The sequence below is a fragment of the Lagenorhynchus albirostris genome, chromosome 6 (assembly GCF_949774975.1).
Source record: "Lagenorhynchus albirostris chromosome 6, mLagAlb1.1, whole genome shotgun sequence".
Taxonomy (NCBI): domain Eukaryota; kingdom Metazoa; phylum Chordata; class Mammalia; order Artiodactyla; family Delphinidae; genus Lagenorhynchus; species Lagenorhynchus albirostris.
Genome location: NC_083100.1, coordinates 112,285,936 through 112,311,833, shown reverse-complemented (window position 1 = coordinate 112,311,833; position 25,898 = coordinate 112,285,936). Strand labels below are relative to the sequence as shown.

Genomic DNA, 25,898 nt, shown 5'->3' with positions numbered 1-25,898 from the left:
TAATTAACTCATTCAATACTCAGTGGGAAACAAGTTATTCTTCATATTATTGACATTACATAGTTGAGGAAACTTAGTGTCAGAGAGATTGTTTTGGCCAAAGTCAAGAATCAAATTGATTTTACGTGGCAGAGCCAGAAGTCTGACTGGGATCTCTTGACCTTCAAAGCCTGAATAGCTTCAAAGCCCTAAAATCCTAAAATGAGATATTTGATTAGACAAGTTTGAAATGGAGCAAGATCCTATGGTCCTGCCTGCCCTCATATTCTCTGCCTGCCTCTTGTCTGTAGAAAAATTTAGTCAAAGAATAAATTTAATCAGAGAAGTGAGAAAATGCAGAAGCGAAGAAAAACAGTCAAATAGGACAAAATAATAATCGTTTAGTCATTAAACAAAGTCAAGGACCTTTAGTTCCTCTTCAAGGGCTATGGATAATATTCTGAGCCGTATCCTGTGAGATGTTTTGTAGATACTGAAACCCCCGCCAGGTGGAAGAAGTTAACTACATGATGCCCAGATTGTAGCCATGACATAGCTGCCACAATTCCGAAAACTGGTGTCAAAGAAATAGGAACAAACAGATCCTGGAACTGAAGATTAGCTGTACTCAAAACAATCAAGATGACACTGATGAGACCACTGCATGACCAATTTCAAGATGACTGCCAGAGCTGACTGGGCTGTTTCTGCACGTAGCCCCTCCCTCTGCCTATAAAACCCTGAAACTCCCCTTTAAAAGCTCTTGCCCACTGATTGTCACTTTGGACATGAGTCCGCCCTCTCCCCCGGTTGCCAGTCTCTGAAATAAAGCAAACTTTCCTTTCCACCAACCTTGCCTCTCGAGTACTGGCTTTCAAGTGGTGAGGAGCCAGACTCCACTTTCAGTAACAATTTGGGTCAGTACTACAACTAAGTGCTGCTTCTACTTGCTTTTTCTCATCTCTTACATGGTTGCTCCCACCTGGTAATATACACATATACATTTGTCTTCTTAGACCATTAGTTCACCAGCCTAGCTAGAAGCAATTTTGTATGACTCTCTTCTGTTGGCCCTTGGTATCAAGTGTGCTCATTCCTTGGACTGAGTATGAATCAACTCTTAAAAATGTTACCATGATCATTCTAAACCTGTCTTAGAAAACCTCCATGTGTCAGCTCGACAAATGCTCATTGCTTCCAGAGAAACATCTCAATTCCTTGGGCCCTCCTTGAACAAGAGCCTCTGTTTTTCCCATATGTGCCTGCTATCTTGATCATACATGCTCAAACAAAACTCCTTTGCTGAACTCTTTTTTTGGAACAACGTTGAATGTGCCAGGTTGGGCTCCCATTTCACAAAAATAAGCGGTGTCATTCTCTCTCTCTTCTTGAATTTGGAGCAGTTGTTTTCTATATCAACTACTTTGCCTAAAGTCAAGAGTCGAGTGAAGTGCAGGTGTATTGCCATCTAGATTTCAAATTCTAAAGTGGGAGCAGGTTTAGCATGTATATGCTGAATAAAAACAAATGCACTAACCAACAGTTATCTTCTGTTTTTATCCTGCCCCTTCAACTGGCAGAATCTTGGTATCAGAAGGAAATCCTAGTGGAGGCTTTAATTCCAAAACATAATTTCCCTAAGGATAAGGCATGCATCTGGTTATGTTTTGCCAGATATGGGAATCAATAAACACACGATGTAAAAATGCAGGTGGCACTAACTGGATGTCTACAAAGTAAAATAGTGATAGTAAGAGCCAATTTGAACTAAGAGCTTACTTCTTATCAAGCACCTTTACCCATTGCATTTCATAGGCATTTTCTGATTTAACCCTTACCACAAACTGTGGTACCCAAACAGAATACCAAGTCTCCTCAGAAAACTGGAAAAGGGTCTGTTGATGATTTAGAATCAGTTAACAACAGATTGAAATTGTTCCCTCGTTTGTTTGGTAGAAATGAATGCTGTGAAAAACTTTTGAAGAAGAATTCAGCCACACTTATCGAGGGCCATTCAAGCATTATTATCATTGGCCTTACCCACATTTTAAAATAAATATTCCAAATGGAGCTGGGGGATGATTATACCCAGAAATATTTAATTTGGCTTTATACATAGTCATTACTAATACTTCATTATTTGCACACATAATATAGTTGTATATCTATAATATCCCCCCAAAATAATAATGGCAAATTATTACAATTAAAATTAAAGTATAAGAATGTGGATGGTATAAATATCAACATACCAAATCAATAATGGTCCTATAGAGCAACAATAACCAATTAGACCATGTGATAGCAAGAAAAAAATCCTACTTAACAACAAAAGCAGCCAAACATCTAGAAATTAACTTAAGATCTATGGCTATAAAAAAGAAAGTAATAACAATTTACCTTGGCTCATAAAGAATAAATAAAGAGATGGAACGTGTTTCCATATAATTTAGCAATGTATAATTATTTCCTTTAATGCAATACAATCCCAGTCAATAACCCAAGAAAATTTGTAACATTCAAGAAAAATTATTTTCATAGAACATGAAAAGCTAATTCTAAAATCCATAAAGAAGGTGGTAGATAATAGTTAACAGAGTGTTAAGAAAAGGAATCAGGTGTGTTTGTGGGGTCGAGGGGAGGGATCATCCTAATCAAGATCGAAATATGTTCTGTACCCAGTGTCTGCTGCCTGGGGTAGAGACTGCAATTGTGCTGTCCTGGCAGCTTCTTCCTTTTTGTTACGTAAAATTCATTTCTGATAAGCATCAAAATGTACAGTTGCTAAAGTTATGATTATGTATACCTTAATGATTATTAAAGTATTAAAGTATTAAAAAAATTAAAAAAAAATATGTTCTGTAAGTATGATGTTGGCACATCACCTGGAAAAGAACTATGTAAATAAAACAGAGTGGGAAATTCAGAAATACATTCTTTACACAGAGAGATTTTAAACCTTATAATATATACTGGAGGTCCAAGTAACTAGGTAAAAGAGGAACCATGAAATAAATGGAGATGACAAATAATATTTGGGGAAATAAACAAAATTACAATCCTACCTCAAAACCTTAAACAAATTCCACATGCAATAAAGACATAAAAATGACAACAAACAAAACAACGACACAAAAACTAAAAATATTAGATAAAATATTATATAGCAGATTAAAATAATATGATATTTATACTGACATGTTAAGTTTCCCATGGCATACATTAAGTAAAAAAGCAAACGAAAACAAAAATACAGCAAACAAGCTGTGGTATAATACACAGAAGTATATTGATTAAGTAAATATATCCACAAATAATAACATTGTATGGTATTTCCTAAGGGTAGTTAAATGTATGTAACTACTTTGATGCCTGGAAAGTGTCATACTAGGCTAATATTGGTCGTCTCTAAGAAGAGCCCTAAGATTATTATTGAATAATTTTACAGCAAACATGTATTTGTGTACTGACTGTATAATTTAAAATAAATGTTTTCATTTATTATGTATATCATGCATAATCCTGCTTATCTTTTTTAGAGGCATTTAAGAAATTATTTCAAGTTTCAAAAGAAACTCCTTGTTATAGAATTATGTATATCTCTAAAAATTCTTTATTAATATATGTGGTATTTGGATATTAGCAAACACTTTTCCCAGAATCAGCATGTTTGTGCCTGTGGGGTGGGTTGGAGTATGTATGGGTTTTCTGCAAAGACTGTTTTTTTCCCAAGACTACAGACCAAAAACAAACATTTGCCTTCTTTTTAGCAGAATGGTGGCAGGGCACAAGATTTTGCCCATTCAGAGCACTATATGGATGTTCTATGGAAATCCCCATTTGGTTATTATTTACAATTCAGAGGGAGGCGAAGGAAACAAGCAAGCAATTGAATTGTGCCTGTTTCTGTTGCCCACAGAATTGTGGAGCAGTAGGGAACTAGTTCCACCACAGTTCAAGGTGTCTGATGTAGTGGTCCAACTGTCTTGCTAAAGAAGCCTCTGAATTATTGCTTTGCATCTCATTTGGAGATACCCCTGAGAGAATATCAAGATGATGGGGCAGGCATTTGCAGCAACATGGATGGACCTAGAGATTATCATACTAAGTGAAGTAAGCCAGAAAGAGAAAGACATATATCATATGATATCACTTATATGTGGAATCTGGAAAAATGATACAAATGAACTTATTTACAAAACAGAAACAGACTTACAGACATAGGAAACAAACCTATGGTTATCAAAGGGGAAATGTGAGGGGGAGGGATAAATTAGGTGTTGGGATTAACATATACACACTACTATATATAAAATAGATAAACAATAAGGACCTACTTTATAGCACAGGGAACTCTACTCAATACTCTGTAATAACCTATAGGGGAAAAGAATCTGAAAAAGAATGGATATATCTATATGTATAGCTGAATCACTTTGCCATACACCTGAAATTAACACAACATTGTAAACCAACTACACTCTATCATAAAATAAAAATTAAAAAACAAAAAAATGTTCTGTCAAATGATTTAAAAAAAAAAAAGATGATGTGGTAGGAAAGTTTGCCATAATCTTCATCACAGAGTCTGGAATAGTGACAGGAGCCAGTTTGACCAGATGAGTCCCATCTCCCATCTCGCAAAGATGAGAGCACAGTCATCCCTCACTTTGCTTCCTTCTGCCACCGTTTTTGAAGATGAAAAATCACTGAGAAAATCACTATCAAAAACAGCTTTAAATCACCCTCCTTGCAAGAGCAACTGGATAAGAAATATCATAGGAGCTCCAGGTCTTTTCTAGAGTCAGCGGAGAAGCTACTTGCTTCTTCCAGGCTGGCTGCCAGGCCAAGTCATTGCCCAGATGACAGCAGCTTCAGGGTTTCCTGGAAGTTGGGGCCCGTGGAAATCACTCTAATTAGTTTTCTCCAGGGAGGCCCTGCTGAGAACAGAGATTCCCTCAGAAGCTGAACCACAGACCCATTCAAGGAAATACGTCAATAAAGTAAAAGCGTATAAGCTTTAAGAATTTTCCCTAATAGTCCCACCTGCCCTAGAGTGATTTTATGGTTGAGCTCAGGAGACCCTGAAATACAAATGGAGCCTACAACTCACTAACGGGATAGTAACAGTGGCAATTCATGGCTAACAGTTCTCACAATCCAGTCTACTAACATTGTCCTGACTTTCTGATGCATGTGTGCAGTAATCACTTTGGGGTTCTTTCTTATTCCAGCTTCTTTTGTGGAAGTGATGGCTGCTATATGACTAGGGATACGTCATCAAATGTGGGAAGCAACTCTCTCCTTTCAGAAAAATTACCTGAAACTTGGAAATAAAGCAAAAAGTGGATGATATTTGTCCAGTGGAGATGCAGATAATTTCTTTCCAGCGTAACAGATAACTCCGAAGATGGCCTGGTGAGCAATGGTTTATATTTAAATCTACAACTTTATTCTAACTTTTGTGTTGTTAAATTCTCCGTACATATGCCAGCTTTTTAGATGCTCTCTGAACTGATCGTGACATCTTAATGGCTTCCTCATTAATTAGAGTGACATAAAATCTTTGACTCATGTTTATTTTCTGTTCACCTGAAATTCATTTTAGCTTTTGGAAGATTAGATTTTAACACATACTACCAGGATCAGTTAAAATGGTGTTACTTATCATTAGAAAATATGAAACTTATGGAAAGGCCTTAATCACACAGTGCACAATAACTGGGGCTAGTAATAACATAATAATAAAATACTAAGGTATCTACAGAACTTTTAGTCTTTTGTAAACATGATTGAAGAGGAGTCTGCCAGGTAGATCAAGGGTGGGGTTGCCCATCCTAGTTTGAGAGTCAGGACCATCAAGAGAATGTGAATCAAAAAATGCAAACTCGACTCTAAGGAAGCAATTGAATTTAAAGGGTGTTTTGGAGAAGAAAGTGGGAGAAAAGGAGGCATTCTTTTATGGTTAATTCTTGGGAGGAATGAAAAAGAAATTTATCTTAAAAAATTACGTTGATTAAAAAATGTGTGTGTGTGTGTGTGTGTACTGCACAATACATCCATGTGATTGTGCCTCAGGTAGGGTTCTCCAGCAAACAGGCTGTGAGATGAAGTTAAAGGGGCAGGATGTTTTTCAGGGGGAACCATTGGGAACCACACTTTTGAGCCAGAGAGTCAGGAAGCAGAAGTGGGCAAAGGAGTGAGCTCTGGCGCAGGTCTGACAGTCTAGAACAGCCCCACAGAGAGTGCTGGAGCTAGAAAAGTCCATCAGAGATATGCTTCTTTGGACCAAAATGGTTGTGCCTTTGTACCCTGGACTCAAGTGATTATTGTCTGTGGACCTCCCTGGAAGGACGGGACCTTGTCCTGAAGAGATGCAGTAGCTGAAGGGGCAGAGGGAGACTGTCTTCCAAGAGCACTCCCAGCAGCAGGGCCTTCTTGAATGGGGTCCTGGGCAGCACATCCTAGAGTCTACGCACGTTCCTAAGCCTCTCTACACAGGGGCCTGAGACGACCCTCACCCTTCAGCATGAGACATGGATGCTGAAGCAGGAAGCTGAATTAAAACATGACACCTCTCACCTCTTCTACAAAATTGCCTTCCCCAACTCAAGTGTCTCTGAAGCCAAATCCTTTTCTCTCTGAATCAGAAGAAACTTGGTAACACAATGAGAACAGAGTGTAAATCTACCAATAATATGTTCAGAGAGTTCTGACTACATCTTTTTCCCCACCATTGTTCTGCTCCAAGGCTTTCTCACCTCCTCCTCTGAGTCATCAGCTTTGTCTCCAGAGCCTTGGAGAAATGGAAACAGGTTATCGGCAGCGTCGCAGCATCAGTATGCCAGGCTGGGCCCACTCTTTTCTAAACTGGAGCTTCCCTGGTTGTCCTGGTTACATCAGCTCAATGGCGCTTTGGCTTTGGAAAAGACACAACAACTTCTCACCTCCCTCAGTTTGGGTCCTTGAACATCCAGAGTGTACTGTTTTATTTTCCAGAAATATCTGGCTTGAATTTCGTTTTATAATTATCACCCTAGCTCCACATGAACGGTGCTGTCTTAATGTTTTCTTTCTTTACTGAGTTACAGATTTTGATGAATGGCAGTGCCACAGTAACGAGAATGACTGCTTCTACCGTTGAGTTTTTGTGAGGTCCAAATCTCAGGGCTTTTCTCCCTGGGCTGCATGAGAACATGATGCCATGTTGTACCTTTCTTCAAAAACAGATAGTATGCTTTGAGATATGTTTTGTCAAAGGCAGAATTAAAACTTAAAAAAGTGAAACTGTACAAGAAAATTGTACATTCTCCTTCAATGTCACATTACCAATCTAATGTGGCTAGTATAGGATGAAATGAGCTTCAATTAAAGCATAAGAGATTGTAGATAAACATTTCCAAAAGGGTTTTGGAATATTAGGGGGCAGAAAATACTAACATGGGCTATTGGGATGGGTTCATTGTACTCAACTCTCAACATTTGCAAGATGAGACAAAATTTTGTGGAAGGCGTCATTTAATCATTCACTTCTCTGAAAATAAAAAGAACCAGTGTTCCTTCAAAGCACTTTCAAGCTCTAAGAATCTGTTTGTGGAGCAGAAGTGGTGTTGGGGGAAAAAAATGCATGAGGAAGCAGGTGGCTCTTCCTCATTTTTTTTTTTTTTTCATTGTAGAAGCGTTGAGTGACTGCCACTTGGTAGGTAACAAGGAAGCAAAGCATTCACGGGACTTGCCTGCTAGTGTTCTGAGGTCTCCTAAAACTTCTTAAACGAATCAGGACACGTTCTCTTATTTAACTACTATGGGGAATATCAGAAATCATGTATTAATTTTTTTACTAAGCTAATTTTTTTACTAAGATGATTCAAGTATACTTGACATATTAGTTAACTTTGAAAACATAAACTTGTTGGTAAATCAGACCTTATCATCAGAAATGTATAGGATGCTGAAAAGACAATTTCTTTACTTTTTGTTTCACCATTGACATCCTCCATGCGCAATGGTTTTATGTAACAAATATGCTAAAAGGTGATTTTCCAGTTCTTCCTTAACATGAAAAGGATGTGTATCTCCTCCTGTGCTTTGAGACACAGTACATACTCCAGACAGAAAACTCTGCTGGCCTGTGTCAGGAAAGCCATCCTTGTGGGGCACTCGCAAGTGTAAATATAAGTGACTATTCCACAGAGAGACTCTAGCAGTTTCTGAAGCGTCAGGGCAGAGAGCAAATGAGACCCACCTTTCCTGGTTTCACTGCTGACCTCGCTTTTGACACGCTTCACCTGAAAATAATAATAATAATTCCCAACCAGTGTGGAATCAGGAGCAGCACCATGGGTAGGGGGGAAATCGCTTCAACTTTATGATTTACCAAGTCAGTGAAATACTTCCCCCAAGGAGTTCTAAGTGGGAGTTACTTCAGTTTATTTTGACACAAATAAAGCAGCTGAGCCAAAAAAAAAGAAAAAAGAAAGAAAAAGGTCCATAAAAGGCCAAAAAGATAAGAAGGAAGTAAAGCAACACAAAAATGAGACTCACAGCTTTACAAAATGCCCATTCTATAATTGCAACATATTTGGAAAGATGGGGTGTCAGATTTGGGGACAAAGATACTTTCTTTGCTGTGACATCCACATGAGCATGAGGGTAAGGATGACTGTCATGCTTAATATACAGATGGAGATGGGACATCCTCAAGTTGTAAGAGATCAGTTACCAGACTCATCAATTTCATTCTGCAAATAATAAAGACAATGAATCCACTTAGGCTAGTTATTTCTCTACCAGGGTCCCATGGCCTGTTGGCAGTTGACCTGGAGTTCTTACCCAGATCTCTTCATTTCATTTTCAGCCATAAGTGCTAGTTCTTGGATTTCTCTTGCCTTTTCCTCATATTAACTTGAAAAGCTAGTAGGGAAGAGCAAAGCGAGGGATGATACTGCCAAGAGTTTTAAAGCTGAAACTACCCCAAGCTTGCAGTGCACATTTCAGAAGCTCTGTGTTATGAAGCTTCTCCTACTCTATTCAAGAAATGCGACCAGTGAAATGGCATGGTTGCAATTGTCCCTAACTATCAGGGAAATAAAAGCTTGAAGTTAAAATAGTGATTCTGGGAATCCAGCATGCATTGACTCAGGTATCAGCACTTCAACTTGTCACATTCCAATGACAGGGGCAGTGCTAAGAGATATATCCATTCTATAAAATTCAACCTGTTTCTGGTACTCGGAAAGCACTCACAAGCACCGCAGCAATGCCAGTGATTACCATACTTGAACGATGCTATGTTTTGACTGAAAGATCCTTCAGAGGTTAAAGGTATCTAGACAGACATATCCAAATTAATATTTAAGTACTGTCACAATCAATCTATCCCAGTAAAAATAGATAATGAACAAGGACCTACTGTATAGCACAGGAAACTATACTCAATAACCTATGTGGGTAAAGAATCTGGGAAAGAATGTGTATATGTATACGTATACGGAATCCCTTTGTTGTACATCTGAAATTAACATGACATTGTAAATCAAATATACTTTAATTAAAAAAAATTTTAAACAGCACACCACAATCATATCTTTTTCTGCCTAGCAAATATAAAAATCCAGTGACTCAAATTTTCTGAATGATAGAGAATGCAATTTGTCATTTTGGCTGCTCTAGCTAAGTAGAGGCCTTTTTTTTAAAAACCACTGAATCATACAAACTGGAAATATTGGGACTTCAATTTTTTTGGCCACCTGACACTTCTAAACAGGTTGAACACTAAACAACAAAATTCAAACCAACAGACTAAAATGGCCTCCAACAGCATGTTTTTCTTCTTCAAGTACATTAAGACAAATTCAATAAATCAGAGTACCATCTGAGATGGAGCCTATTGGGAAGAAACATACCAGAAGCAGGTGCTCTTGCTGCAGCTGACCTTGGCTCCAGCTAGAGCAAGGTATCTCTCCAAACCCCTAGATATGCTCTTACTCATTGCATTTGTGATCAGTTAACAGAAACATCTAGAGATAAAAACCGCAAGGAAACACAGCTGTCTCTTTTCCCTTTCGAGTTGCACAAAGTTTGTCACATATTCACATATTCATATCATTCACATATGATAATTTCATAACTACATGAAATTTGCATGAAGGGATTAAAAAGATTCCATCTTTATATACACCTTTCAGCCAGAAAGATTCATCAGTACTGCCTGAAGATAAATTAAACTTTGGCATAGAATATAATTTATGAAAATTGCAAACTACTTGAATTGATTACACCAAAAAAGACATTAAATATTGATGACTAGCAAACTTATTCAGAGCAATAAAATGTGATGTTTAAATAGAATGAAAACATCAATATAAATTTAAAAAATATTTTAATACTAAATCATATCACTGATGTAGGTTAATTGAGTACTTTTTCATCATAAAATCATTTTTAATCACTTATATCTTAGCTTCTGATGGATAGGTAAAACATGATAGATGAAGAAAGAAATATGATTCCTGTTGGAAAGAGAGATTACAGATTCTGTTACTTCTTTTCTTTTAGCTGGTATGGTCTTAGTGACAGATTTCCTCAGAGTTAAAAGTTGCACAAACCCAAACTTAAAAGAAGCAAGTAAGAAACACCCATTGATTGCTGATGGCATTTCATTACTAGCAGTAAAGCTATGTAGTGTGAGAGTTGGTAAAGTAAATACACAAGGAAAGAAAAGTAAATCTGGGTATACTGGCAAATTTTACAACTAATTTATGCTACTGTTCTAAGCATCTGAGTTTCAAGTTTTATGTGAGAGCGGTGTCTTGGTTTTGCTAATAATACAATATCCCTAACATTTACAACTCTATTTGTTTTTAAAGCTTTATAAGCCCTGCTCAACCTACTTTCAAAAAATCCTTTCTAAACTGTAGCTATAAGGCAGACGTTTCCTACCTGGACTAATGTGGCTAAACTCTCTCTCCCTCTCTCTTTCTGCCTCTTTGTCTCTCTCGCACAGCACACACACATACACACACACACACACAGAGTGAGCTCTTTGAAAAGAAATTTCATTGCACAAATCATCTTTCAATTCCCACCATCTGACAAGGTGCCTGATTTGTTTTAGGTGCTCACTGACTGCTTATGGAATGAATGAATGATTCAGTGAATGATGTTTGAGCCTTCCCAGGCCCTACTGCCAGCAGTGGCAGCCAGTTCAGAGGAACAACTTATCTAAAGGTTGATTCTGAGTCTCATGGTGGAAATGACCAGTGGAGAGACGTCTGCTTAGGGACCAGGGCTGCTTTTCTGTGTAAGTTATCAGGCAGCCGCCTAAGTGACGTGATTTCAGGGAGTATCAAAGAAGCTCGTAGTTTAAAAACCAATAGCTCCCTCCACCACCATATTACTGATGCCCTAAATCCCTTGGAGATGCTGTAATGTATTTCATTACATGGTTATCAATAATTATCTGGAGTCAGGTATCAATAGGAAGGGTGAATGGTAGCCCACTGACTTAAAGTCAACTTCTAATAAGGTTTAAATAGCTGATACATCCTTTTTTCTAAGAGTAGGTTTTGATTATAGGGATGAAAAGTAATAGAGGTTCCTGGACATCCGAGAATATAATATGTACAAGGAGAAAAAATACAAATAGAGTTTGAAACCCCCTCAAACTTTGCTAAGAGATGACATAATCTTCCATTGTTGTAGCTAATAAATCTAGTAAGGAAGAATCTGCGAAATTACGTTTATAATTATAAATGCTTTATGGAATATTTTAATCATTTCCCAGGTCTAAATTAAAAAGTAATTTTCCTTGGGCCTGGTTCCACAGTGGTTTTGTAGGGTTTTTAGCACACAGGGCACCTTAAGATGTCCCCTACCTACAAAAAGCTGGCTGTTGAGCTGTAACCGGAAATGACCCTCCTCTGAGGTCTCCCTGGTCATCCTTGGGAGGTTGTCCACCTGGAGTGAGGTCTCCTTGAGGTTCCTCTCGGCCCGGACATAATGCCATTGGTTGTCATTCAGAGGAGAAGAGGACTGGACTATGAGCTCTATGGGGCCATTCCCAACATCAATGGCAAAAGTGATCTCGGAAGGAGCTGAAACCAGAAAGGAAACAGGTAAAAAGATGAAGGGAGTTGTCAGTGCATTTAGGGCACAAGCATACCCTGAACGAATGATAAAAACTATCGTACATCAACAGCTAGGTAGAGAGGCCTTCAGATGAAATCCCCTCAGTATAAAAACTACCATTCATGGTAATAACTACCAACTACTAAATCTCAAGCTCTTTTTTTGGTCCCAGTTGGTTCTCACCGTGTGAATTCAAGAAATAGGATAGGGACCAGGGTCACTGATGCTGATCTGACAAAATGCACCTGCTCCAAGGTTCTGGGTTTTCTGGATCTCTTCTGACTTCAACTGTGTCCTCATGGACAGCTATAGATACTTGGTTAGCTAAGCAGCTACACTCCTGTGAGGAGAAGACCACATCCTGGAAAGTCCAGTGCTTGGTATTATTCATTATGCATGTTATAATAATGTATTTCATATACATATATTTATATATATAAATAAAACATATTACTATGTGTATTATATATATTATTATTCTAAAATGTATTATTTCATCAATACATATGATACAAGAATTCATGCTATTCCTATGACTTTTTTTTTAAAAGGAGGCTCAGAAATTTTAAGTGCCTTGTCTGTATCACTGCAAGTGGCAGTGTCTGGGAACAAACACAACCCTATCCCCCCAACTCCCCATGCAGGGCTCCTTCCATGACCCTTTCTGCCCTTCTATAGCAATCTGCTTATCGTACAAGACAGGAAAGAGCCAGTCAGGGGTAATGTTACCTGTGATGATGATGATGTTGTTGATGATGATGACAGGAAGATAATAGTGGTGGTCATGATGGTGATAGTTGTGGTGGTGATGATGATGGTGGTGGTGATAAGGATGATGATAGTGGTGGTGATGGTGATGGTGGTGATGCTGATGGTGGTGATAATGTTGATGGTGGTGAAGGTGATGTGGTGATGGTGATTGTGGTGATGGTAGTAGTGAGGATGGTGGCGATGGTGATGGTGGTGATAGTGGTGATGACGGTGGTCATGGTGATGATGGGGATGGTGACAGTGGTGTTATCACCATTAACAGAGAGAGAGAGAAGTAGCAGCAGCACAGTAGTACAATGCACTCTGAGGAGCACTGCCCATAGATTCTCTCATTTTAATCCTCAAAGCAACTCTATGAGAAAGGTCTCATTTTTATGCACATTTTATGGGTGAGAAAATGAAAGTTCAGAGAAATAGAAATAATTTGCTTGAAGCTGCCTAGAGAGTAAGTAGAAACTGACTCCAAAAGTATAATCTCCATCTTTCTTCTCTATTTTAGTATACCTTCTTATATTTTCTTTTATTATGTAAGAATTCTAAATCTGAAGGATGTGGAGAGGTAAATTATAAATTAAAGTTGAGGGGAAGACAGTCCTCTCTCAGGAACAGGAGCCTTCATATTCCAGACCTTCCCTTCCTTATCAGCACCTTGTGATGGCCCCCCTCCTCTACACCCGAGATAGGACATGTGTATTTCTTTGACAAGGTCATCAACTAACAGATCTGAATATTCAGCAATACCAAAGGTCAGTCATTACCCTGGACCACTCCTTTCTCAGGCTTTAAACCCTAACAGAAAGCCAGCCTTGGGATAAGAAGCCCCCAATATGCAGAATTTCAAGTAGCAGAGAGTTTGAATTGCTCGCCTTCCTGGTGAATGTGAGCCCTGACTGCAAAGAGAGGCAATAAGATAGAAGCTTTACAAATGGGATTCGAGACCTGGACTCTGGCACCCTCCATGACCTGAGGTAAGTTTTCGAGCTTGTCACCTCTTACTTTTATCCTTTGTAAAATGGGAATAAAAACAATACCTAATTGTCAGGTTGTTTATAAATTCATCCTGACAAAGTTCTTAGAACTGTGCCTGGCGTGTAGGATGTACTCAACAATGATAGCTATTGTTATTATTATCATCACTGTGGCATGGTTCACCAACCCACGTCAGTTGTCTTTGGCTCATAAACCCATGCATTAACGGAAACAGAATTGAAGGGAGCAAATCAGATTCAACAATTGAAAGATTAAATAAGAGTGAAGTTAGCCCTTTGAGCCATTACCTGTTTCTTATCAGGCCACCAATGCTACCTTGCAGCCCTGCTTATCTTGAGACCAAATAAACAATTACTGAGATATTGAGCATAAGTGTATTTCTCTCTAAAAACATAGGTAAAAACTCTTGAGGTTGAAGGGGAGGAAAGCTAAAGATTTTCCTAAAAGCCTTCCTGCAAAGTTGGTCTTGTGGATATCCAGTTCCATGCAGACAGCACATCTCTGTGGAAAGAAGGCTTGCTCCACTGCTGTGATGGCCTGCCACCCCCTGTCACCACTACCTCCTTGTTAGTTTCTGGTCTGCACTTATCTCTGCCCCTGCATTTATCCCTCTGTTGTATAATGATCTGGTTATAGTCTGTCTCCCCAGCTAGTCTGCAACTTATAGATGAATTGGACACCCAGAACCTAGGATTGGGCCTTGTATACAGGAAGCTCCCATCAAACTAAAATTTCATTCATTAAAATGTTACCCTGTACACACTAAATGCAATTTTGTAATTTTCTTTCTTTCTTTCTTTATTTTTAGTTTTATACCAAGGTGTTAGATTCCTTAAAAACCTTCTAAAATTATTATTATTTAACTTTATTCAAATCACTATTAAAGACCTACTATGTTCAACTCACTCCTCCTAGAACTAGGGGAGAATCAGTGAAATGCAATAATAATAGCTAACATTTATTGAGCGCTTACCATGACCCAGGCACTCTGCTAAGCATTTTTCATGAATCAACTCCCTACAATCATATGAGAAAGGTAATATTTTACAGAGGAGGGAACTGACCCACAGATAGCTGAGAAGCTGCTCCAACCCAGAGGGGGCAGAGTCAGGATTTAAATCCAGGTGATGTGTCTCTGGAGTTCACTTTTTAACCCACTTGTCTTATGAGAAAACCACCATCCCCAAAACCTATGCAGTCCCTACCTGGCAGTCAAAGCTAGATATATAATATGGGTGCCTGGAAAAAACTGAATGAAAATAAATGTAAGTACATGGTGATACCTCCAACACTGGCTAGTGACTTGGAAGACAGGACACCTGAGGCCAATGTCAACTAGATCTCATTTTCTGGGGGGATGGGCATAGTTCAGTGGTTCTAAATGGGAAAGCTGGAGGCCCAGTGGCAGCATTACCTCTATCATGAATTTACCATCTTCTCCCCGCAACTGTCTGACAAATATCCTCCCTTATCATTTACACCCTATGGTTCAAGACAACGTGAAGGAGTCACTGGAGTCTTTCAGTGGGTTTTTACCCAGCCAGGGCCTGTGCTAAGCAGAGATGAATGAAACAAAATGAGCTCATGGTGTACTTTTGAGAAGACTGACCAAGAAGGGGCATGTCAAGTGGAGGAAACTGCCACAAGCATGAGAGATTGTACACCAAGTGGTCCTAGGAGATGAGACGATGCCTTCTAAGTCTCCTGTACAATGCTCTTCCTTCCTCAAACTGTGACACCATCTCTGTGTTCTCAGCCCTGCACAGGTCAGGCATGTGAGATGTCTCAGGCACCATAATGGAATAAAGAAGAAGATGCAAGGCCTTAATGTAGTCTCCTAACCTCTCTGACCTCCCATGTATTCATCTGTAGAATGAGAAGTAAATGAAATATTGTTAAACATTTTTGGAGACATGGACTCTTGGAGGCACTGATGGCAGCTGTGGCTCCTATTCCAGAAAAAAAAGCACACACAGTTTTGCATTAAGTTGTAAAGACCTGCTGAATGTCCTATGCCTCAAAACATGGAGGAAAATCATGCTATTTTCTCACCTTCTAACATTCTTGGCTCTTGAGACAGTTTTGCAAAGCAGAGTAAGGAGTTGTTCGAATGAACAGAGAATTGAATCCTGGATTCTGAATCTTACTGGGTGATGCTGGGTGTGTTATTTACCCTCTCAAGGCTCACCTTCCTCATCTGCATATTGGACTGTGAGTTGAACATGAAAATCATAATGCAATGTCTTGATGATTATAGATGAGATTATTTGAAAACAAAATTAAATAATGAATATAAAACATTCAGTACTATGTCTAATTAGAGTACTCAACCATTTAGTATAAATGTAATTATTGTTAGAATTAATCTTTCCTATTCTTGAGGATCTGAGGATTGTATCTTCAAGTTACCATCACAGTTGGTAATATTATTGATATGATACATTTGAAAGTCAGAACTCAAATTTCTAGATATATAGATATAGCTGAGGACATAGATATAGATTTAGTTGTTCCTCCATCCCTCCTCCCCTCTCTACCAAGAGGACAAATATTAATCACCTGGAGACAACGTTAGACCCTATCAGCCTCGAGATGCCACCAGAAGAATCTACATAACAAACTTGACTAACTAGCTTTTATCTCTACTTTCAAAGCCTAAAACTGCTTTCCTTTATCCTATTATTTTTCCAAAAATTTATTGTTCTCTCTTATAGATGTCATATGAACTGGAGGTCTAAGTCACCTCGTTGAGTCACTCCTTTCCTCTGGGTATCTCCCATCCCTACATGAGGTATACATGTTAATAAACTTCTGTTTGTTTTTCCTCTTGTTATTCTGTCTTTTATCACATGATTCTCAGCCAAGAACTCAGACTTTTAGGAATGAAAATGATTTTTTTTTCCCCTACAGGCTTTAATGTCAGCTAGCTGCCCCTACCACCCAAGGGGTAAGGCTGGGCTCTGGCAAAACCAGTCTGAAATCTTTACTTCCCTGTCTAGAGGCATTTGTTCCTAGGTAGTCAGAGGAGCTGCATATCAGGAGGATTGTGTGGACAGCTGGCAAAGAAGTGCTTTCCCACCAGCTGAAATGTGGCTCCTTCTTGAGAGAAAGATAGCCTTGACGGAAGTAGAGATTCAGAAGTCAGAGCAGGGAGAGAAATAAATTAGACCACTGCTAACATTTGTTAAACTCCTGAATCCAACCAGAAATAAAGTGCCCCACCAATTCCGGACTTGGTCACCTGTCCTGGTACCAATAAATTCCCATCCTTGTGTCTATCAGTTAAGATTGAATTTTCTTTTAATTGCAGCCAAATGCATCTGATCGATATATGGGCATCAACAATTCCATTTTCATAAATAAGCACTGAAGGGGTGAGGAACTTGCTCACAATTAGAGTTAGAGAAACAGAAATTAGAATACACATTGGATTCTCACCAGTAGTCTCTTTCCGCTATGCCATACTGATCGCAACAGTCATTTCCTTCTCGTCCCCCATCCACTCCAAAATATCTGTTTCAACCTGCACAGCCATTATGAGCTAATTGTCAAAATAGCTATTTTTTTCTCAGTCTCATTTGGAACAAATCCATTAAGACTTGAGGACATAATGAAGCATCTTGCCTTTCATAGAATATGGACTAATCTTAAAGCTACAAAATTCAAATGTCTTAGTTGGAAGTGACCCAGAAAGAAATAAATTGAAAATTTTATGTAAACTTCTTGTTCCCTGTCCAACAATTCGGATACATCAATTTTGAAAACTTCTGTTCAGATAGTTAGAGAGGAATACTCCTTGGGGATGAGGAAGAGATCTACTTGAGAAATCTACTACATTTATGTGAAGGCCATTTTCTTTCTAAGAAGATGATCTGTAGAGGAATCTTACTATGAACACTTTAGGGTGAAAATTCCATCTGTGTAAAAGACATAGGTTGAGTGCAGCTGTTAGTAAGAAATGCAAGATAAGCCCCATTTGTTTGTCTGTTTTTCCCTTTAAATAATAATAATAAAACAAAATATTTTGAAAATTTTGAGGCCTCGTACTTTAAAAAAGTTTATACAAAATCTTCCTCTTTCAAAAAATACATATTCTCTGATCTGGTGAAAAAGTGTGCCCTGAACAATGACATCAATGGATTTTAAATTTTTATCAGATTTAATACCACTTGCACTGAAAACATTTTTGTGCAACCCAAAGGACAAAATATAGTATGAGGAAGTTCAAACAAATTGGACACTGAAATATAATTAACACGAAATCATCACTCATTACCTTGTGATAATATGCCATGACATTTGCTGCTGCTTTAATGAATCGAAAGGCCTTAGGGCCTGATTGTTATTAAATTTACATTGAGGTTATTATATCCATATTATGAAATGACTGGCACTCAACTCCACATATTTAAAGCCTGGCCAAGGTAGCTATGAGGGATCTTATTTCACACTAAAGCCACAAGAGCTTCCTGCCATTAATAGTCTAAATCATTGGAGTAAAAGGAGATTACAACTGCCAGTTAAAGAGATGCCTTTCCTTGTATTGGGCTGTAGCTGCAGAAGAAACACTTAGCTGCTCTGTGCTCTGCAGGAGACCTGTACATGCACTTCAGCCATCTCCTCCAGCCAGCACCTTTGTCTCTTTTTCTGGAGGTCTCAAATTTCCACGTTTCTGTTGCTAAGACATTATTACTTAGGTTTTCAAGGGTATTTCATGCTGTCACATTATGATTGTAATATGGTCAATTGCCACAATCAAATCATAGAAAACATGTATTTAAAACCAGGTAAATGAGGCACATAACGAAAAGCATAAGTCTTCATGGTCATGGCTTTAATAAGGGCTAGATGGCGGGAGCAGTCCACCTTGTGTATAAGAAAGAAGTGGGTATAATGAATGCAGAGAATCAGAAAACTAGCAAAAGCAACTAAAAGTAGATCTTTTTTTTTTATTATTGCCACACAACAGTAATTCTAAATAATGTCAGCAATGAAACATTCCTCCACCAGGGGTGGGGGGGAAATTTTGTAGGTTTAAGTTGTAACAAACGCTGATGTTAGTATTAATTTTTAATAATGTGTAAGCTTCAAAGAGTACATTTTATTACCTACCACATATTATATTCAAGAAGAAAGTTAACATAGAGAACTCCTGACGTACCATTGGCTCCTGAACATGCAGACTAAAATATGTGTTTGTTTTTAAGAATAAGAGCTCAATTTCTGATTTCCCATTTTTACGGTTACTGTGCTATCATTGTTTAACTCAGATCTGCTGTTGAACAAGGAATATATAGTACCACAGGGGCTGTGAACACAAATTGCACCCAAAGAGAGCTTAAGCAACTCCAAAACCTTAGGAACTCTGTAAGGTTTTACCAAGTAGAATAGTAACCCATGATGAATTTTCTAATAAAAATATTTTAGTGTTTTTTTTATTTCAGAGCTATTTGAAAGATGCTTACATTGATCATGAAAAAAATACATAGAGATTATAGCAATTTCTGGAATTTATTGTAAAATGGGATTTTTAGGAATCTCTATCAAACTTAGCCTTATGTTTAAAATCTTTTCTAAAATGTTTATACCTATTGCTTAATGTGAAAAACATTTTAAAGTTAATAAAAAGTATCCTTTGATCAGTAAGAGAGAAGATAAATGGACAAATCTGATTATACTCTCTTTTGAACATGAACATGCAAAGAAAATCAATTCTGATGAACTCATTCACAAATTTACATAAGTCAAGTCTAAGGAACAGAACATTTAATGTTACAAGTATTACTTGAACAGACCAATATGTAGGTATTTTTCCCTTTTATATAAAAAATGAATGAATGAGATTAAAATTCTTTATTGTATTGTGTTTCTTTTTTGTACTGGAATATTTTTATTGGCATGATTACATATAAAAGTTCATTAACAGAACACTTCCCCATATGCATTTGTACTACTTTTCATTTAACTTTATGATTATTTCTTAATATAACTTGTATATAGGAGATGGGATGTTAAAAAATGATCCATGTCCTGACACCAAACTCACTAGATACACCCCTGTTCAAGGTGAAGTGGTAGAGAAACAATGGAAATTCTGATTGGTCAGTCACATATGCCTGGTGATGGGAAATAAGTCAAGAAATTACTTGCAGAGAAAAAGTACAACAAAAATTTGACTTCAAGTACAAACAGAATGCAGAATACTAATGTTCTCAGCTTTCCATAGAAATTGCAATGAAAAAGTTCCGTTGTGTGGAAGCTTAAAAGAATAGGTAATAAATGCCCATGGATCAGAAAAAAGACACTGTAAATAAATATCTATGGGAATTTTGGGAATGCACTAGTTTGAGGACAGAATGACTCTTTAAACACTGATAAGTAATAATAAAACAAAAAGCATAAGGAGGAACTAGAAATTATCATTGTTAATTTGACAGAGGCCCAGGGAGATTAATTTGATAATCTAAATAGTACACTAGTTGTTGGTGGCAAAGATAAGATTAAAACTTCTGTTGACCAGTTATATTAAATTCATAAATGAGAACACTCACAGCTTATTTCAAGTCGGATGAAGTCTTTAATGCCAAGGTTTTCTAGGAAAACTCCAGATAAAGCCGTGGTTTTAAAAAAGAAGGAAATGTCAGCACTGAATTCCGCATGGAAGGTAGGAAAGTGGAGGTAAGAGGCTTCTGTATAAAATGATACTGCATTCCAGAAGTGTCCTGAAAATGAAAAAAATCCTGAGTATGGTTCATTGTTTTTGAATGAGGTACAGGAAAGCACTGGGCATGTAGATAATTTTCTAGACTGGGGGACACTGCAGGGAAAAAGGATAAGGGAATAAAACACCTTGTGCTTATGTAAGACAGAGAGAAATCTTTCAATTTAGTACTCACGGTCACCATAGCAACGCAAGGGACCAATTCTCCAAGCAGCTTCTGAGTTTGATCTGTTGGTATCAGTGATAACTATCTGAGTGACAGGCAAGTGGTCTTTGAAGGAAAGAAAGCCAGTATCATTTGTCCTGCAAAACATAAATTTAAGAAAAGAAAGGAGAAAATGTGGATAATCTAGGGATTCTTTAACAAGCCTCCTCTTTTCAAAAGTGATTTGGCTGGTTGCTGCAGGTTTGGGGCAGCAGGGGAATAACAGAGGGCCTTTCATCTCATAGGTATGCGTGAAAGTCTGGGATGCCAATTACAAAACCCATGGCCAGCTTCCAAAAACAAGAGCATTTTACATCTTCCTTAAGTCTTTCCAGAAAAGCAGATAGTTTACAGAGCTTGCTGCTGCTTTTTGTAGCTCACAGACCCCACCTGCCCAACGCAGTGCTGATGGAACATGAAACATTGCCTCTCTTTCCATGAAGAGATCAGCTATCTCAGTAACTAATTTGAAATAAGCATCACAAAGCCACTTAAAATCACTCCAAGGACTTGTTTCAGCCACCTGCCAACAGGTTTTAATCAGTTTAGGATGTTTCTTATCACCTTTTAAGGTGGTTTGTTGCTTTTTATTTTTTTTCTGTTTTAGAGACCTTTGTAGTTAATGACTCTGGCTTTGTCTCTGTTAATTATGCAATTAGGAAACTGACTAGTCATCCTTTGACAAGAAAGTTAAAAATGAATGGGGTTAAGCTATTCATGTTTTCCTTCTTTTATTTTTAACATCTTTATTGGAGTATAATTGCTTTACAATGATATGTTAGTTTCTGCTTTATAACAAAGTGAATCAGCTATACATATACATATATCCCCATATCTCCTCCCTCTTGCGTCTCCTTTTTTTTTTTGAGTTGTGTTTTTGGACTCATGGTAAGGACACACCATTTTACTGAGAGTAAAAAGGAAATGTAGGTAGGAAACTGACATTGAGTGAATATGCAGTGATTTTGAGCCAGAAGTATACTAGGGGAAAATTAACACACCTATGCAGTGGGTACCATTATTTCTATCACAAATGAGGAAACTGAGGCTAAGAGATATGAGATAACTTGTCTATGGCCACAGGGTAGAAGGGGCAGGGGTCTAGTCACTTGGTGTCTATCTCAGCCCTAAATTTAACAAGTATGCCATAAATATATGTTAATCTGAGCTGAAATGAATTATATAAGGCAGTCTGATAATTGCACATGGGTGGGTTGGACTGTTCAGCCACACAGCCTCAAGTAAGCACAGGATGGATCATCTTGTCTGTTCCTGGGAACTGGGAGACACAGCACCAAGCCACAACAATCAAAGCAAGGTATATGATGTAGCAATTTGTTTATGAGAACACAGAGGAGCTAATTCATATTGGTTCTCTCTCTGTAGACACAAAGACATCAACACAACACTCAAAAAACACTCAAAATCAACGTTATATTTCAGCATCCTTTGCATATTATTTACAGCTCTGAGACTAAAGACAAAGAAAAAATGTGTCAAATTATGAATTAAGGATGCATGGCAAGGTTCAAATAGTGTGATGATGTGTTTTAAGGACATAGATTTAGAAGCACACAGATTTGTTCTGAAATCCCGGATCTCCAGTTTCCACCTGCATTAGCTTGGGCAAATTATTTTATTTCTGAGATTCCACAGTATCCTCAGTTGAAAAATGGAGGTAATGCCCATATCACAGAGTTATAGAGAGAATTAAATGATATGATATAGTCACAGTGCCTGATCTATGGTAAATGCTCAAAAAATAGTGGTGTTAACACTCATTTGAGTTCTCATTTTTGCCCCTGAATCACTGCAGCCTCAGGCAAGTCAATTTATCTTTTCATACATCAAGCTATGATTCTGTATTGGAGGTTTCCACACTATGGAAAATTAAATGTTAAGATTAGACATACAACTCCTGAGATCTGTAGAAAAACGCACTAATTCATCTTGGTTATAAACAAATCAAATATTCACCTGTACGTATACCCTTACAAGTCTGTTCACCCAAAATGTAAAGAAATGCACTATCCACTGTCTGTAATTTGAGTACCTGTATTTAGAGGCCAATCAAAGGATCTGGAATAAGATTCTTGTGTCTATTTGAAAGCACATCTATGAATGTCACATATACACAGAATAAAATTAGAATCTTCATGTTCTAATATTTTTTCAAGCAGACATTGCAAAGCAAGTTTCAAGTAACCAAAGTGGAATAAAGATCAAACTCCTGTAGAAACTCTACATTACTATAGGATTTTATTTCTCCCTAATTCTTCTTTCATTTTCAAGGTGAAAATGGTAGATTCTGAAGTCTGTCCAGGAGTGCCAAGTACTGTCTCCCTCATACACTATGGCATCTTGCCTGTATCAATTTGATGTCCTGGCGCCAAAGTGTTGGAATATATAAAATTGCTCCAAGAATAAAAATCTCTTCCAAATAACAGAGAAAAAGAACTTCATATTTAGTTTGATGATGCAGAGCATATTACCAAAAATACTTTTTATATAAAATCTAAAAATCTCTCCAAAGTTGTTTAATGTGGTAGAAACAAACTCAAATGCCTACAGGGTCAAGGAAAGTAATAAAAATGAATGAAGCCAGCTTTGTGTTAGGTGATAAATGGGACATGACAAACAGCTTCAGTGTCAGGGAGAAAGAGAGAGAGAGAAAGAACAAGAGGAAGACTGGGAGGAAGTAGTATTCTGTCTATAGGAGACGGAGATAGTCATTCCTAACAGGTAATTATGCTCTTAATGAATGTAGGACCAGTGGGCCAGACTGGAATATCAACGTAAAACTTCTCAATTTTTCAAATCATAGAAATGGATTTAAAATTCTTAAAAAAAAAAAAAAGTATGGTGGGAATCAACACTGCAATAAAACTGACCAATAAAACACAGGTGGGCTTCCCTGGTGGCGCAGTGGTTGAGAGTCCGTCTGCCGATTCAGGGGACACGGGTTCGTGTCCTGGTCCGGGAAGATCCCACGTGCTGCGGAGCGGCTGGGCCCGTGAGCCATGGCTGCTGAGCCTGCGCGTCCGGAGCCTGTGCTCCGCAATGGGAGAGGCCACAACAGTGAGAGGCCCGTGTACCGCAAAAGAAACAAAAAAACAAAAACAAACAAACAAACAAAAAACACAGGTGAGGGCTGTGTTCAGCCTACAGGCCACCTGGGCATCAAGAGACTTTGCAAGTTCATTCATGCTCTTAGCATCACAGTGAGAATAGTGTTTGGATTTAATTCAATGTGTGAACGACAAGGCTGATTCAAACATTTCAAAGTATTAATGGGTAGAATATTTGGGGGGTGGCATAAAAAATGATACAAACTGCAGCTGTAGAGTTGATGTTCTACACACGAAGTTGTTTTCCTTTGGCTTCTGTATGAACTTGTCTTCTCAAGGGCAAACACTTTACAGACTTTGTCTTCCTTTAGAAGAATATACAAGACTCTTCCTAAAGGCACAGGGTGCTTATGTACTTTATAAGTACAAAAATGATTGTGTTGTAGTGGGAAAGAATTGTCATTAGGCCAGACGGACCTAGCTTAAAACATGTGCCTCAACACATGGGTTGTATGATGTCATGAGGTCAGCCTGGGACTCAGTTTCCTAATCTCTTAAATGGGGATAATAATACTAATTCGATGTTGTTGTATAAATCAAAGTAGATAATGTATATAAAACTTAACATGTTGACTAACACATAGTAAGGATTCAATAAATAGCTATTGAAATTCCTAGTCAAGTGTGAAAAAAAATGTAAAACACAAAGAATTTTTGAAAGGAAAATAAGAAAAAAGTGCCGCACTGTTGGCCAGCCAAAGATCCCAGCTTATGGAAGCTTGAAGGGCACAAAGAATAGGTAACAGACACATGGTCCTCAAGAAACACATGTGACCTAATGATAAAACATGCACATTAAGGAAAAGACTCAAATATTCTCAAGAGAAAAAGTATGGCACAGAATTAGCCAATGTGGTCTCCTCTTAGTTTTTCTATCTGAAACTAGGGACTTTACCAAAATCAGGTTTGCAGAGCAGAACAGGGGCTACTGATTTCTTTAGTGTATCATTAAAGTGCAGTGAAAACTCATATACTGCTTTTTTTTTTTTTCCTGTCAGTTTTCGGTTAACTGCTGCAATTCTTTTTATAGCATCATTTGGGTGACTGAGCTTATTAAGAGAGATTTTTTTTTCCTTTTTATATTCTTCTCTCTTTCAGTCACCCAAAAGTAACATATAACACGTTATTGATAAGGAAGATAAACCTAGAAAATTATGCAAAGAACTCAAGACCTCAGGTCCCTTGGAAGCCCTTGTGTGACTCTGAATGAATTATTCTCAGGAAACTCTGCATACCTTTCTGTTGAGTGGGAGACATGAAGCCCTCCATTTGCTGTGACTGCAAAAGAGGTATAGCCAGGATGAGGCCCATAAACAGCTCTGCAAGTCTAAACGCCATATCAATGCTTGACAGTAATTCTATCTTAACTTTAGTTAAGGCATTATTTCCCTTTTGTCTTCCTTATTGAGACTTAAAAAAAAAAAAGAAGAACCTAAGGGATTAGATGACAAGAAGCTCACAACGAGCTCAAGGGTCACTTGGTTGACAAAACAGCAAGTGCAAACGTTGACTGTGGTCACATAGACAAGTCCACACCAGAGGATAATATCCCTTTAGCTGCGCCCCACACTGACCAGGCCATATCCGGAATCTTGATTTTAGTCCCTAGTATAAGAAACATGAGGGACAAAACAAGATGATGTTGGCATATATTTAACATTTTCAGAAACTACATTTCTTCTGTAAATACTTTAAGAAAACTGAAGCCATAGGGCTCTTCTCAAATAGGTGTGAGAAAACAAAATCTGGTCTTAGTATATGAATACAGCCAAAGTTTACCCAATACTACTTTATTGTTAAGAAATGTAAACGGCCCTCCGGATTTTACGAGTATAAAACTGATTTTAAAAAGTACTAGCAAGGAGTACTTGAAGGTTTTTGAAGGCATCATTGGATTAACCTGTTCTGGATAGGAAAGAAAGAAAGAAACATTCAGTAGTGCCATAAAAGCTCTTCACAGAAAGTCTGCATTTTT

The 25,898-nt window shown here is 37.9% G+C and overlaps 1 protein-coding gene across 2 annotated transcripts in view; it reads right to left on the bottom strand.

The window, feature by feature from the left end:
• The window catches only part of CNTNAP5 (contactin associated protein family member 5), an 882,476-nt gene that overhangs the window by 118,429 nt on the left and 738,149 nt on the right, over nt 1-25,898 (bottom strand). For both annotated transcript variants that reach the window (XM_060151536.1, XM_060151538.1), the window contains exons 15-17: nt 20,766-20,893; nt 20,421-20,591; nt 11,856-12,074 (exon numbers count right to left, since the gene is read on the bottom strand). In XM_060151536.1, coding sequence (XP_060007519.1) covers nt 11,856-12,074; nt 20,421-20,591; nt 20,766-20,893 — 518 coding nt within the window. The remainder of the gene's footprint in view (nt 1-11,855; nt 12,075-20,420; nt 20,592-20,765; nt 20,894-25,898) is intronic.